The following is a 15211-nucleotide window of genomic DNA, read 5'->3' on the forward strand; positions in this document are numbered from 1 at the left end:
TGAAAAAATAAAAGCCCAGGCGAAATGCTAAGAATAATGGCATGTCCGTAAATAGAGTGAAATGTGGTGCAAAACACTGTTCATTGGTACAGTGCAATTGAAAAGCCTTCTTTAGACTAAAGTAATGAAGGGCCCTTGTACACTAAATGTACTTACATTGATTTGTATGAATTTAGCTCCATGATGTCTAGATCAATGAAGAAAAGTGATGAGCCAGTGTTGTTTAAAATGATATTTCATGTTCATTTAAAAAATGGAGTTTTAACAAAACACTCCTGGTACTATTCACTTTTAACGAAAAACCACATTTTTACCTTTAACTGACACTATTCACTATACCTTTAAAAAAGGATTTTCATTAAAAGAGAATCTTTTTTGAACTTTTAGTTTTCCTTTCAAAAAATGATTGATAAAGAAAAACATGAAAGAAAAAAATCAATGTACATTGTAAATACTTTAATATAAGTTTAATAAAATGACGTTAATCAAAGCTATATAAATAAATATGCCTAACACAAATATATAAAGATTTAACATTACATAAAGGGCCCCTACATAAAAAGTGGTATTGGAGAAAAATTTAGTCCAGAATTAGTAAAAAATGTGATAGCTGAATCCTATACTGCCTCAGTTAAAAGGATAAATGAATATTATAATTTTAAGTAGTGTGATGCTTTCATAAAACATTTTAACTCTGTGTAAATACATAGAGATTTAAATGCTTGCAGAAAGAGGTTAACCCTAAACCGTATAAATTTAGATATCATATTTGCAAAGAATATACAAAGAGAATTAAATTTTTTTATCAAACTAAATACCTTGGTCATGCCGTGAACAATCAATAACAACATCAGATCAACGAAATCATTCAAATAAAAAAATACCCAATAACCCAAATTAAATTTTAATCAAACAAATGAAAACATACTCTCTGATGTAAACAGGAACTAAATCAAATGACACAACCGAAAAAACACTTCTCAGCCACCAAAACCCAACGAGCAAGACAAACAAACCAAATACAAAGCAATAGGAGTGTATTTTCGTCCGTTTACTGTTAGTGAAATGTTATTCATACCATGTCTTTGTACTGCATTTTCATACCATCTTAGGTGACATTTGATGTGGACAGCCACATCATTTGAATTAATTAGATTTTTAAATTTAGTTCATTATTTAATAAACTAATAATTAAGAAAAACTAGTTAATTAAATGATGATTGTGATACACGATGAGTCTTTCTCCTTCATATCCTTGGGTTTTGCAAATTTTTCAAATGATGTAGTTATCTACATCCGATACCACCTTAGGTGATATAGAAATATGGTATAAAAGCATGCTATGAATATCATTACTTGGCCTTAAATATTTGGACTTGATGATGATGGACAGGTGGACATAAGAGCTAGTGAGAGAGAGTTAATGAGAAAAATAATAGGAAACCTAATGAAAAGAGTTTGAAAACTTTGAGTTTTGATGATAAGGATAAAATAAAATGTAAAATGAATAGTATTAGGATTGACATTTTAGTGTAAAAATGTGATTTTTCGTTAAAATAAATAGTACCGGAAGTTTTTCGTTAAAGTTCCTAAAAATAATTATATATAACAACAAAACAATTACTAGTTGTTTTACCCCATGGATAAACAAATTGGTTTTTGGACGAAGAAATGATAAACAAATAGGCTGCAGGACCAAAAGAAATGATTAAAGTTGTCAAGAGTTAAACCCGGCCACATCGTTTGTGGCACCGAAAAAGATAAAAAAATGACAAAGAAATTGGTTGTAGGGAAGAAATGATTAAAAAATGTGCGTTGGGTTTAAAAACCAAAGAACCACACGTGATGGACAGGTAGATAGAAAGGGTAAATCCGGTATATTACTATACAAAAATGGAAAAATTACACTGCCAAGTCTAACATGAGGGGCAATTTAGTCAATTCACTGTTTATAAACAGCCACGCTCTCGCAGAACTATGACCATCCCCAATGTTGGGCTAAAAGCCAAATATTTTAGGCCGGAAAATTTAGCTTTTAACTCAGAAACAGTTTTTCTGCTCCAACCGTTATAGCCTAAAATTTTAGCCCGGAATTATTAAAGAATGAATTTAGGCTATTTTTTTTTGTTAAATTAATTTTTTTTAAAATAAATAAATATGTAAACTATCGTAAATTAATTTTATGAACATTTTAATCTAAAAAAATTTAAATTCCGATCAATATTGAAAAATTTAAATTCCGATTTCTAGGCTAAATTTCGGAGGGGAATCTGGCATTGGTATAGCATTTAGCATTTAGCCCAAATTTTTCCCTTGGGTTGGAGTGGGTTTGGGGGGGGGGGGGGATTTTGGGGGATAATTTGGCTTTTAGCCCACCATTAGAGTTGGTCTAACAGTGCTATTCTACTGAGTTTTAGGGCTGGTTTGGTATTGCTGCTGTGTTTTGAAAAAAAACTGCTTCTGCCGTGCTGTGACAATAAGCTCATTTTTGCTGCTTAACGTTTTTAGTTTTTTTTTTCACCCAAAATTGTGGAAATAAGCTGTTTTTAAGTGTTTATCAAACATATTTTTGAGTTCATCTTTTTTTATACCCATTTTTTATAAAAGCATATCAGTACCAAACCAGTACGTAGTACATATAAATAATGTGCGGGGTTGTATCACGGCTTTACTGCAATTAGTCGTAAAACCGATACTAGACTTTTACATTCTTCAACAATTAGAACTAAATAAAAATAGAATTAGAGAAATACTAAATCGTCAAAAAAAAATTCTTATATAAACCATGCTTAAGTGCCTCTTCAGTAGTTCTTTGGGGTTCCATTTAATTAAAAGTTTGTAATTAGTTTTATTTCTGTAGAACAAAAAACAAAAGTCGTTGGTCTCTGACTCCTACTATTCATTCGGGCTCAATTTCTCAAAAAATTCCCATGAAAAGCACAAACATTTCCTTCAAAGACGAGGAAAGAGAACATTCACAGAAAATGGAAGGAAAAGACCCTGCAGCAAGCAACAAAAAACAAAGCAGTTTAATTTTCACCAATGGCAGGAATATTTACTGCAGAATATTCCAACCCTTAAGAGTTAATTAGGACATTAAACAAAAACTAACTTTTAGGATAGTTCCTAGAAGTTTAGAGAAATGCTAAAGAGAGACTCTCAAAAGTTTATGATCTTTCTGTCACCTCATGTTTTTGGTACAATATTTTAAACTGTCGGGATGGAATTGAGAGTTGATAGAGAGTATGAAAAGTCTGACTTTGAGATAATTTCTTTAGCATTTATTCTCTCAAAGTAGGAGACTCTGTCATCTCATGATTTTGACATACTGCTTTATAATATTAGTACAAAAATTAATGTTAAACTGTAATATGATGGGAAGTCCATAAAAAATCTCACTTTGGGAGTCTTCTTAGCATTTCTCCAAGTCTCCCAAAGTCAATAAACCGCATCGACCAAAGTTTAACAAAAAGGGATTGTTTAATGACAATAAAAAAAAAGAAAATTAAACAAATAGGTTTGAAAACTTTGAGTTTTAACGATAAAGACAAAATAAAGGTTAAACTGAATAGTACCAGGATTGACTTTTTAGTGTAAAAATGTGGTTTTTCGTTAAAATGAACAGTACCGAGAGCTTTTCGTTAAAGTTCCCTAAAAAAACAAAGTAGTTTCATTTGCACCAATAGCGGGAATATTTCCTGCAAAATATTCCAACCCTTAAAAGTTCATTAGGATATTAAACAAAAACTAATCACTTCTAGGACGGTTCCTAGAAGTTTAGAGAAATGCTAAAGAGACTCTTAAAAGTGAGACTCTCTATAAAAATTTATATCATTTCATATTTTTAACATAATATTTTATAATATTAATACGAAAATTAACATAAAACTATGATGGGACAAAGAGTTTATAGAAAATCTCATTCAACATTTTTTTGAGTCTCCCAAAGCCGATAAACTGCGTCAACCAAGTCAATAAAAAAGGAAATGTTTAAAGGAAAATTAATGAAAATGATTTAAAAACTTTGAGTTTTAATGATAAAGACAAAATAAAGGGTAAAGTGAATAGTACCAGATTTGACTTTTTAGTGTAAAAATGTGGTTTTTCATTAAAGTAAACAGTACTGTGGGCTTTTCGTTAAAACTCCCAATGTTTAATGACAATAAAAAAAACAAAGCAGTTTAATTTTCACCAATAGCAGGAGTAGTCCCTGCAAAATCCTCCCAACCTAAAAAGTTGATTAGGACATTAAACAAAAATGAATCACGTTTAGGATAGGTCCTAGAAATTGTGGTTGCTTACAGTACAAGAATAAAAAATTTAAGCCGCGTAAAACAAAGTCAATAAAAAAAGAATATTTTAACGACGTCACTCATTATTATTGTTTGATAATAATTATCTTCACTTGTAATTGAGAGTCTTAGGTTCGATTATTGTCAAAGACGGATTTGAATCATATTATTACTAACCATTATGAAACTTAACCAACTCTTGCACGATTGCATCCACTTAGTAGAGATAATATCGTTTGTTTAAAAGAAAATTTTTAATGACAATAGTGCCCATTATTATACACCCAAAAATCAGCACAAGCCTAAAGTCTTGGTCAATCTTCAAGGGCATTCTTGTAATTTGAGTCCACCCTGCATTCTCCAGCTTTCCTATAAAAGCAGCAGCATCTGCAACAAGAAACATACCAAAAACAACAAATTAAATTCAGAAAAATGGGAAGTGAAAGGCTTGGAGAGATGCTGGATATAGGGGAGGAGACTATCAAGAAAAGCTGCTCTCTTGCCTTGGAGGCACACAAATTCCCAGGTGAACCGTTTCTTGTGGAGAACTCTGCTGCAGGATCATCAGATGTTGTTATCAGCTTTCCTGCAGGAACTTGGTCTGTGGAGAGTTTGTTTTCTGGAGAAAGTGATTTTGGAGAAGCAAAAGTCGATCTCGAACTCTTTCCTTCCTTGAAAAGTGTTGGGAACTATGATCCAGCAAAGCCAGAAGAGATAGACTTTGCAATTGCAACTATCAACCAAGCATTCGTTGACAAAGTTAAACAAATATTGGACAATTCCCAGCTGAAAGTCAAGGTACTGTTTAAAATTTGAATACATTTGGCAATTGTTTAAAATTTGAATTGCCATAATGCTATTAGATATTGTTTCTGTGTTACGGTGTAGGCAATTATAGTTTTTGGACGTGCTTTTAATTTAATGCTATTAGATATTGTTTTGGTGAAAATGTTATTAGAACCTATCTTTAGTAAAAATACAACTGAATTCTAAAAAAACATTTAAAAAAAACATTTAAAGTGCTTCTTGTAAGAAGCATGTAACTGTGCTTCTTTGCAGAAAGCACTTCAAGTGTTTTTGAAACCTAAAACTATTTTTTCTAAAAGCACCTTCAATCATTTTAAAAGTACAAATCGACAAAGTTAAATTAACAGACCGGATTTAGGTTGAGCATATTACAGCAAAATTTGAGGCATATAAATGCGATGTGCTGTAGGCCAATTCAATTGTAATTCGTGTTGTCATCACTCTTAAATCTTAATTTTCTCAGGTGCAAGAGGCTATCACTGCAAAGAAGAGAATAATATTTACTGGCCACTCTACCGGCGGTGCAATTGCTGCGTTTGTCACAATCTGGTTCTTAGAAAATTGCTCGAAAGAAATCAGTGGATCTTTCTTCTGTGTGACTTTCGGATCTCCCCTTATTGGTGACCACATTATTTCTCATGCTCTTAGGAGAGAAAATTGGTCTGAATACTTCATACATTTTGTCATGAGATATGACATTGTCCCTCGGATTTTGCTTGCTCCTCTGTCATCCATTCGACAAGAATTCGAGAAAATCCTCCCCTTCTTCGATCCAAGTTCCTCTGAGTACATGAGTCAACCAATTGGATCATCCCAGGCGGCCTTGGATCTGTTTACAAAGGTGATGAGCAGTGCATCATCTGTTGCAAGCAGTGCCGCCTCTAAACTGATGGGGAGTCCAAATCTACTACTCGAAACTGTAACGAAGTTCATTAACCTAAGCCCTTACAAACCTTTTGGCACTTACATTTTCTGTACCGGGAATGGGAAACTGGTTGTCTTGAAAAACCCTGAAGCTGTGTTGCAACTCTTGTTCTTTACTTGTCAATTAAACAACGAAACTGAAAGGGTAACAATCGCCTGTAAATGCTTGAACCAGCACTTGGGATACTATGATGAACTTGAAGGTAGCTTGGACATGCAGAGTGTGACTTGTGACGATAACTTAGAAATGCTCAACTTAGCGTCAGATGGTATCTTTGATGACCTTGGCCTGGTAAGTACTTTTTTTCCTTTACAAATGTACTTAAAAATAAAAACGAAATGGTTATCACACAAGCCCTATTATTGTATCTGGGGTCTGTAACGTGTTCTGATATTTTTCTTGTAATATTGCAGAGTGCAAGAGCTAGACAATGTGTTCGCGCAGCAGGTGTATTCCAGAAGCACAAACAAGAAAACAAGGTCAAATTTGATTTAAAAAAGGGAAAAATGGAGGAAGAAATGAAAAACCTAAGAGCCTACCAAGGCTCGAACGAGGACAATAGGGGATACTATGATGCGTTCAAGCTTCAAGAGGTGAAGAGAGATTTCGAAGCGAACGTGAGTAGGCTTGAACTTGCAGCCATATGGGATGAGATTACTGAAATGCTGAAAAAATATGATCTTCCTGATGAATTTGAGGCTATGTCAGACTGGGTAAAGCTTGGAACTGAATTTCGCCACCTTGTCGAGCCTCTTGACATTGCTAACTTCTACAGGCACGGAAAGGGAAATGAGACTGGAGTCTATATGAAGAGAGGCAGACCAAAGCGTTACAAATACACACAAAGATGGCTCGAGCACGAAAAAAAACTGCCAGTAGGTTCCCGGGGGGAATCCTGCTTTTGGGCAGAGTTGGAGGAGTTGCACGCACTTTCTGACAACCTCCAGGCAGTGAACAAGGAGAAAAAGAGAGTCTTGGACCTTCAGGAACAAGTAGGGAAATGGATTGTGGATGGGGTTCTCAGCAAGGATGTCTTGAAGTCGTCCACCCTCCAGGCGTGGTGGAGCAAACTCCCCGTTGGCCTCAAAACGGAAACTATTTCAGGACTTATGAATGGTGCAGGAAATATGCAAGTGGGGTAGTACTAATTAGTAATTGAGTGATAATAAGGGGGCAGAGCTAGGGTTAGCACCATAGCCACTGGTCAGACTGCCTGCCTCCGGCTCTGCACCCAAGTTTGAATCCCCTCTCCGCGGTTTTACTGTTTGTTGTGTGTGTTTTGTTGTGTCTGTGTTTTGTTTTGGTATGGTTTTGGTTTCAAGTGCCGTTTTCGTTTGTAAAGGTTTTGGTTCCAGATATGCAATGACTGTTAAGCAAAAATAACATCTATACTTTTCTTAAGGGAACCAGGATGGTCGCAAAATCACTCGTGTTGAAGTTGTGTGGCTCGATACATGCCATGAACATATATGGCCATAAAAACAAAAACAATGCCTTCTCTCTAGCCCTATTTCGCAGTAAATTTCCAAATCAACCGAGCAAACACAATTTCCTGCAAAGTAAGAAAGAAGAAACTTTCAACGAAGTGGAAGGCCCGTCAACCAAGTCTTTAAATATTAAGAAAACATTTTCTTCTAGTCTTCTTTAAATATTAACAAAACATTTTCTTCTAATCTTCTTTAAATATTAAGAAAACATCTTTTGGAATACATCCTAGAAGGTTTGGTTGACTTATAGGCAGGGCGGATGCATATATGGACCTGGGTGGTCTCGGGACCACCCCGAAGTTTGAAGAAGCGCCTGTGAAGACCTCTAAGGATCACCCAACGGTTTGGACAGGTGGTGGAGGAGAGAAGATTTAAACCAAGAAGAAAGATCTAATTTAGACGAAGATGAGCACAAGGAAGACCACCATAGCTATGCTGTTCTTGGACCTTAGTTCCATAGAAGAAGAAAGACTCCCTCTCCATTTCCCTAGTGATCAACACCCCCCTTTTTTTTAATTGTTATCCAATTAAGTTGTGCCGCCTAACATTTTAATTAATAAAAATATGGTGTATTACTCAACAAATACTTTTTATCAAATTTATTTGACTTCTGAAGAATATTTTGCAAAGTATTACAAACTCTTAGTCACTTGAACTTTCATCTTATACCACCAAATTTACTAAATACTAAAGCAAAAATTCAGATATTTTATTTTAGGGTGTTATATGTTAAATAATAAATTTAAATTCTAAAAAATATAGTTTTTTTAGTGTAAGTGTATATGATCTCTACGCGCATAGGATTGCTCACCAAACAACGTTATGCATTTGCCCTGGCACCAATCTGCCTCTTAGACAGATTTGATTACTCCAATCAACAGCCTGTCGCCGGCAGTCTGCCTCACCCTCTGTATCAGCTGCGGGCGTGTTACCTTGTTCGAAACAAAGTGATAATGTTGTCATGAATCATGAAGTTTCCACTCCAGTGTCTACCTCCTTGCAGCTCGATTGCTTTGAGCCCGGCGCCACCATTTCTGCCTTCCCCAAAATCGCACGGCACAGCAAGATGTGCTTCAGCCCATTTCCATCCACAGCCGACCACAATGCCCTACACAAATGTTCAATACAATCCACCAATTTATCGATAAAGATGAAACGTTTCGATTTTAAAGATGTCGAACCTTGGCATTCTTGGTTCTCTGTATCCGCAACTCCTTGAGAAATTAGTACAAAACAGGACGCTAGTCATATATGAACCTGTTCTTACCAGTAAGAACACGTTCATTAGTAAAGCTGAAAATTTACACGTGTTCTTATCGGTAAGAACATGTTCATTTATAGAGCTGAAAAATTTACAATTGTTATTACCGGTAAGAACACGTATAAATTTTCAGCTCAATTAGAGAACGTGTTATTACCAGTAAGAAGACGTTCATATATAACTAGCGTCCTGTTTTGTAATAATTTCTAAAAAAATTAATTTTAGGCCTCGGGGTCTACTCCTTACTAGATTCTCTTTATCAGCTGAATGTAGGGTATGATATGTCTTGACAAGCCATGACCTGTCTTGACACGCTAACCCTCCACTAGCATGTTGAGTGTGTTAGTTCATGTGGAGATGATGAAGAAGCTTGTCCCTCGTTTGACGGTTAAGAGGGCTTCAGAACCAAAGTTCGTGCTTGTTCTAGGCATGCATATAAGGGTTGGTGCTATATGTTTGGTCCTTCCTAACCCCATGGCACGTCGAAAGCGAGTTCAAGTGGCAGCAACGAAGTTTCTTGGTCCCCGTTGAACTCTTCGGTTGACCCTGTTGCCTCGTTTACGATGGGCTCGTGCGAGCACAATGTGGGATACTACGACGCGTTCAAGCTTCAAAAGCACAGGAAAGATTTCGACGCGAATGTGACAAGGCTTGTGCTTGCAGGCATATGGGATGAGATAACTGATATGCTGAAAAAATATGATCTTCCTGATGAAATTGAGGCTATATCAGATTGAGTAGAGCTGGGAACTGAATATCGCCACCTTGCCGAGCCTCTTGAAATTGCTAACTTCTAAAGGCACGCAAAGGGAGAAGACACCGGAGTCTACATGGAGAGAGGCAGGCCAAAGCGTTACAAATACACACAAAGATGGCTCGAGCACGAAAAAAACTGCCAGCACCCCAGGCGAATCCTGCTTTTGGGGAGAGTTGGAGGAGTTGCACAATCTTTCTGGCAACGACCAGGAACACCAGGCAGTGAACAAGGAGAAAAAGAGAGCGTTGACAAGTAGGAAAATGGATTGAGGACAGGGTTCTCGGCAAGGATGTGTTGAAGTCGTCCACGGTCGACCTTCAAGGCATGGTGGAGCGAACTCCCTGATGACCACAAAACTGAAACTATTTCGGGACTTATGAATGGTTCAGGAAATATGCAAGTGCAGTAGTACCAATTAAGTGATAATATTGGGGTCAGACCTGGGTGTAGTGCCGTAGCCATTGCCATTGACGGTGTGCCAAGTGAGGTATATATGCTATGTCAACCAAAGAGTTTACCACGATGACTATTGGTTATATGTGGCAATTGTCATATCACGTTGTACATGAATGTGGTAAAAAATTATGATTTGTCTAGCATTTTCTTTTTAGATATTTTTTTCCAGTACTCACAAGCATTCACGTTTTTCTTGAACTTTGGGTGTCGTCGATGAGATTTAGCATTGACTTTTAATCCACCTAAGCCTGTAACGTAACTTGTAACGGTCAGACTCTCCTTCCTATGAAAGTGGCCCCCATGTTACAGAACGAAACGTTCCTCTGCCTGGCTCCGGCTCTTCATCCAAGTTTGAATTCACTCTCTACAGTTTTAGTGTTTTGCTTTGGTATAGTTTTGGTTACAACTTACAAGTACAGTTTTCATTTGTAATAGTTTTGGTTCCACACATGCTATATGAATGTTCAGCACAAATAACATCTATATATACTTTTCTTAAGGGAACCAGAATGGTCACAAAAATATGACAACAAAATGCAACTGTTGAGGTTGTGTGGCTCGATACAAGCTAGTGAGCATGACAATTCATTGCATAAATACCACAATAATTTACACGCCAAAAAAAAACGGAAAGAGCACTAAATCCACAATAAAAACAAAAACAATGTCTCCATTCTAGCTCTATTTTTCAGTAAATTTCCAAATCAACAGAGCAAACACAATTTCCTGCAAAGTGAGAAGAAACTTTCGACGAAAGTGGAAGGCAAGGACCTTGCATTGCAGTACTAAGAAAACATTTTCTTCTAGTCTTCTTTTTTGTTTTTTTGTCGTCAACTTCTAGTATTCTTTAAATATTAAGAAAACATTTTTTGGAATAACCAGGAAACTTACATGTGAAGTACATCAAATTCAAGCCTCGTCGTCAGCCAAGGTCAAGCATTACTTGTTTAATGACAATTAATAAACAGTTGATAGGAATATCCCAACCACGTCAATCATACGCTTGGAAGACCATGTCATCTTTACACCTACTTGCAACCAAGCGGGCCACTAATGAACTCAAATAAAGGTGCGTCCTCCTTTGTTGTGTGTGGGAGCGCAGATGACGTATATCATAAAGAAAGTTGAAGTTTTATTATAAAACTACTTGGTAATGTAAAAATAGTACAGTAATTCATACTTTGAATAGTCGTCTGCTGAAAAGTAAAAACAAGAATTCCAACCAAAACAAAACAGGAAGCCCAAGTCTTGGTCAAGACTTGAGGGCATCCTTATAATTTTCCCCACCATTCCATCCCGCCACCCCTTTAAAGCAAGACCCAAATCAAATCATCAAAAACGAGAAAGAAAAAAAATACCATAATTTAGAAAAATGGGAAGTGAAAGGCTTGGAGAGAAGTTGAAAATAAGCGAGGAGCTTATCAAGAAAAGCTGCTCTCTTGCCTTCAAAGCACACAAATCCCCAGATGATCTGTTTCATGTGGAGAAATCTGCTTCTGGATCATCAGATGTTGTTTTCAGCTTCCCAGGATCTTGGTCTGTGGATAGTTGGGCTTCTGGAGAAAGTGCTTTTGGGGAAAAAACGATCCAACTTTCACTCTTTCCTTCCCTGAAAAGCATAGGTTATTATGATGAAGCTGCAGGACCTGGTGGGCACCAAGATTTTGCAATTGCAAGTTTCAACCAAGCCTTTTTGCAGAAGTTTGAACATGTATTGCAGAATTCCCAGCTTAAAAATAAGGTATCAATTTGTTATTGTTATTCATTTGCTATAGTTGCTAATTGTAAATTTTTAATTTTGCCACATAAACATTATATGTAAAAGAATGTAAAGTACTACGTCGAATATAAGCGAGTGTATTCACAATAAAAATATATAAGTGCTAAAACTGATACGGACTTTTCATGTATAAACACTTGATAGCGTTACACTTCAAATCCAATACTTCAGAAAAACTGTCTACTGCATGGAGATTTTTCCTCCCGATGTGCTATTTAAGTGATTTTGTATATAAAGTATAGTTTTCAGAGCAATTTTCCTAGTTTACTAAACTAATAACGCTCTGACATTTTGTAATAAAACCCGACACCTATTGGCTATGCCTTAGTACGCACAAATATAATGTGTTGTGGGATGTTAATTAGTAACTCAGGTGGTCTTTCATTCCTAATTCTCCCAGGTGCAAGAGGCTGTCAATGAAAAGAAGAGAATAGTATTTACCGGCCACTCTACAGGCGGCGCAACTGCCGTGCTTGCCACAATCTGGTGCTTGGAAAATTACCCGAAACAAAGCAATGAAACATTTTTCTGTGTGACTTTCGGGTCTCCCCTTATTGGTAACCATATTATTTCCCATGCTCTTAGGAGAGAAAATTGGTCTCAATACTTCATACATTTTGTCATGAGATATGACATTATCCCTCGGATTCTGCTCGCTCCGCTCTCTTCGATTCAACATGAATTCGAGAGGATCCTTCCCTTCTTCGACCCAAATTCCCCCGCCTATGCGAGTGAGTCGATTGGATCATCCCCGGAAGCCTTCTATTTGTTTAGAAATGTGATGAGAAATGCAGCATCTCTTACAACTCATGCTGCCTCCAAACTACAAGGGAGCACCAACCTATTACTCGAAACTGTGAAAAAGTTCGTTAAGCTAAGCCCGTACAAACCTTTCGGAACTTACATTTTTTGCACCGGCAACGGGAAACTGGTTGTCATGAAAAACCCTGAAGCTGTGCTGCAACTCTTGTTCTACTCGTGTCAATTGAGCAGCGAAAGTGAAGGGGCAAGGATCGTGCTCAAATGCTTAAACGAGCATTTGGCCTACGAAAATGAGCTTGAAGGCAGCTTGGAAATGCAGTGTGTGACTTATGATGATAACCTAGAAACGCTCCCCTTAGCCTCAGATGGTTTCTTTGATGACCTTGGCTTGGTAAGTACTTTTATCGTTTCGATAATATTACATCGCTTCTTTTCAAAATTGTACGTTCTAACTTTGTCTAAAATCGCAGAGCGAAAAGGCTAGATTATGCCTTCGCGCAGCGGGAGAATTCGAGAAGCAAAAACGAAGAAACCAGGAGAAAGTTGGTTCAAAAATGGAGATGATCACGAAACATTTGAAAATAATTGAAGACTACAGGGCCTTATGCGAGCACACTGTCGGATATTACGACGCCTTCAAAATTCATAAAAACAAGACAGATTTCGTTGCTAATTTGAGCAGGATTGAGCTAACAGGTATATGGGATGAGATCATCGAAATGTTCAAAAGATACGACCTCCCCGATGAACTGGAGGCTAAGAAAGAGTGGATAAACCTTGGAACTAGGTTTCGCCGCCTTGTCGAGCCTCTCGATGTTGCTAACTACTACAGGCACTCATTGGACGAAGATACCGGAACCTATATGAAGAAAGGCAGGCCAACGCGCCACAAATGGACGCAGAGATGGCTCGAGTTCGAACAGAAACTGCAAACTGGTTCATGCACGGAGTCCTGCTTCTGGGCAGATGTGGAGGAGTTGCACAAGCTTTCCGGCAACTTTGCGGCGGTATACGAGGAAAGGGAGAGAGTTTTGAGAGTTCAGGAGCAAGTAGGGCAATGGATTCAGGACGGGGTGATCGGTAAGGATGTGTTGCTCAAGTCGTCCACCTTCGAGGAATGGTGGAGCAAACTCCCCGCTGACCTAAAAACAGAAACCATTTCGCAACTTGTGAATGGTTTAGGAAATGTACAAGCGTAGCAGCATGGTGGTGCGCGAATTTGGTTCCAACAAGTAGGAACCGAGAATAAGTTGTAGAGTCGTCTTTCATTGTGTATGTCAAAATCTACGCCAGCTCCTGTAACCCTTAAAGAATAACAGCAAAACCTGGATTTTTCGTGGATTCGTTCGTTTTCAAGATCAATCGCGAAATATAGAACTTGACACAATCCGTTCCGACGTACTCGAGATCAAACTAAAAGATTTACACAGAACGGCGCAACAGGATTCAATCTTATCATACACCCTACACCGGCACGTTAAATTTGCTCGAGTGTGCTACAAATCACTTCCAGATAATACATTAAATGTTCCGAACGAATAACATGTCCAAGACAACCAGAAGGGTCACAAAATAACATTAGTTTGCTGGACTGTCGGGAGCTTTTATAAATGGCTTCCCTACTGTACATGCACAAGAGAGATCAGTATAGTTCGCTACAACGCGTTTTCAACACATGGAGGGAGTGCACGAAAGAACATCAACATTACTAATCAAGGTCATAGTCGAAGAGAAGAAACACATAAAGGAAATCCTACTAATCACCATAAGAAATACGAATTCTAAAACGTAACAGTAAGTATCAAGCCATGAATAGTTTCGTTACGCGCAGAAGGCAGAATGATGTATACAAAGTTACAAACCATTCCATATATGAAGAAATGCAAGTGAAACAGTTGAGTTTAATTTCCTTGCTAAGGCTGCTTGAGAAACAACACAGAATCCATGCATACAGTCAAAGTTAAACAGTGATAGGAACACGAAAAGCCAAGAAAAGCACAAGGACATCCAAGTGACCGGAGTCATTATCTCCGGGTTCCTGAGGGATAAAAAGATACCCTCTGTATTTTTTTTGTCGAAAGAGATAAGGATAACTAGTACTAAATCAAATGCAACATAAGTCTAATACCTTCATGCCTTAAACATTTGACTAATCCATAAATAGAAGTTGAAAAGGTGCATAGCCCTCGACAGAGGGGTTAACACCCTCGACGATGGTACCAACACCGTCCTGAGCAAGGAAAGCTCCTAGGTTCCCTCTTGAAATTGTACCCTATTCTCTCACATGAAACAAGTTACCAGCACAAAATAATTGTAGATTAGGGTTTGCTAATATCCATGTTAACCTTAAAAGACTGATGCCCATGTACAGAAATCTTACCCAGACGAAGCTCCACATGAAAATTCTACACACCATAACCTTAGAAGACTAAGATCCCCTACATTAGCAGTATAAACAGTTAAGTGTGTAACATTGTTCTCAGAAGTTAAACAAAAATATTAATGGACCACAAACAAGATCCGAAATTTCTAGATTACCATGACTTAACAGCTGAGATTAATGAAAGAGACCTCGCGTTTGAATCCAAATCCAGCCATAGAGATGTACAATTATGAAGAAACTATAGAGTTTAAACCATTAGGAACAACTCATCCGGGATACGGATGCCGTCTACACCATTAAT

The 15211-nt window shown here is 37.4% G+C and overlaps 2 protein-coding genes and 1 long non-coding RNA gene across 3 annotated transcripts; 2 read left to right on the forward strand and 1 right to left on the reverse strand.

Moving 5' to 3' along the window:
* Nucleotides 1-4689: 4689 nt before the first annotated feature.
* On the forward strand, nucleotides 4690-7447 carry LOC103437767 (protein EDS1L-like). The gene is made up of 3 exons (XM_008376268.4): nucleotides 4690-5090; nucleotides 5563-6315; nucleotides 6438-7447. Exons 1-3 carry the CDS (start codon nucleotides 4725-4727, stop codon nucleotides 7164-7166), a joined length of 1848 nt encoding a protein of 615 aa, XP_008374490.3. The 5' UTR covers nucleotides 4690-4724; the 3' UTR covers nucleotides 7167-7447.
* A 3767-nt stretch (nucleotides 7448-11214) lies between these two features.
* LOC103437766 (protein EDS1L-like) lies at nucleotides 11215-13868 on the forward strand. The gene is made up of 3 exons (XM_070823821.1): nucleotides 11215-11726; nucleotides 12166-12918; nucleotides 12998-13868. The coding sequence occupies exons 1-3, from the start codon at nucleotides 11358-11360 to the stop codon at nucleotides 13724-13726; spliced, it is 1851 nt and encodes a 616-aa protein (XP_070679922.1). The 5' UTR covers nucleotides 11215-11357; the 3' UTR covers nucleotides 13727-13868.
* A 502-nt stretch (nucleotides 13869-14370) lies between these two features.
* On the reverse strand, nucleotides 14371-15202 carry LOC139197126 (uncharacterized). The gene is made up of 3 exons (XR_011582253.1): nucleotides 15066-15202; nucleotides 14908-14965; nucleotides 14371-14799 (listed from the first exon to the last, which is right to left on the reverse strand). It is a non-coding gene; the product is annotated as an uncharacterized lncRNA (long non-coding RNA).
* Between the last annotated feature and the right edge of the window lie 9 nt (nucleotides 15203-15211).

The sequence above is a fragment of the Malus domestica genome, chromosome 06 (assembly GCF_042453785.1).
Source record: "Malus domestica chromosome 06, GDT2T_hap1".
Classification (NCBI taxonomy): domain Eukaryota; kingdom Viridiplantae; phylum Streptophyta; class Magnoliopsida; order Rosales; family Rosaceae; genus Malus; species Malus domestica.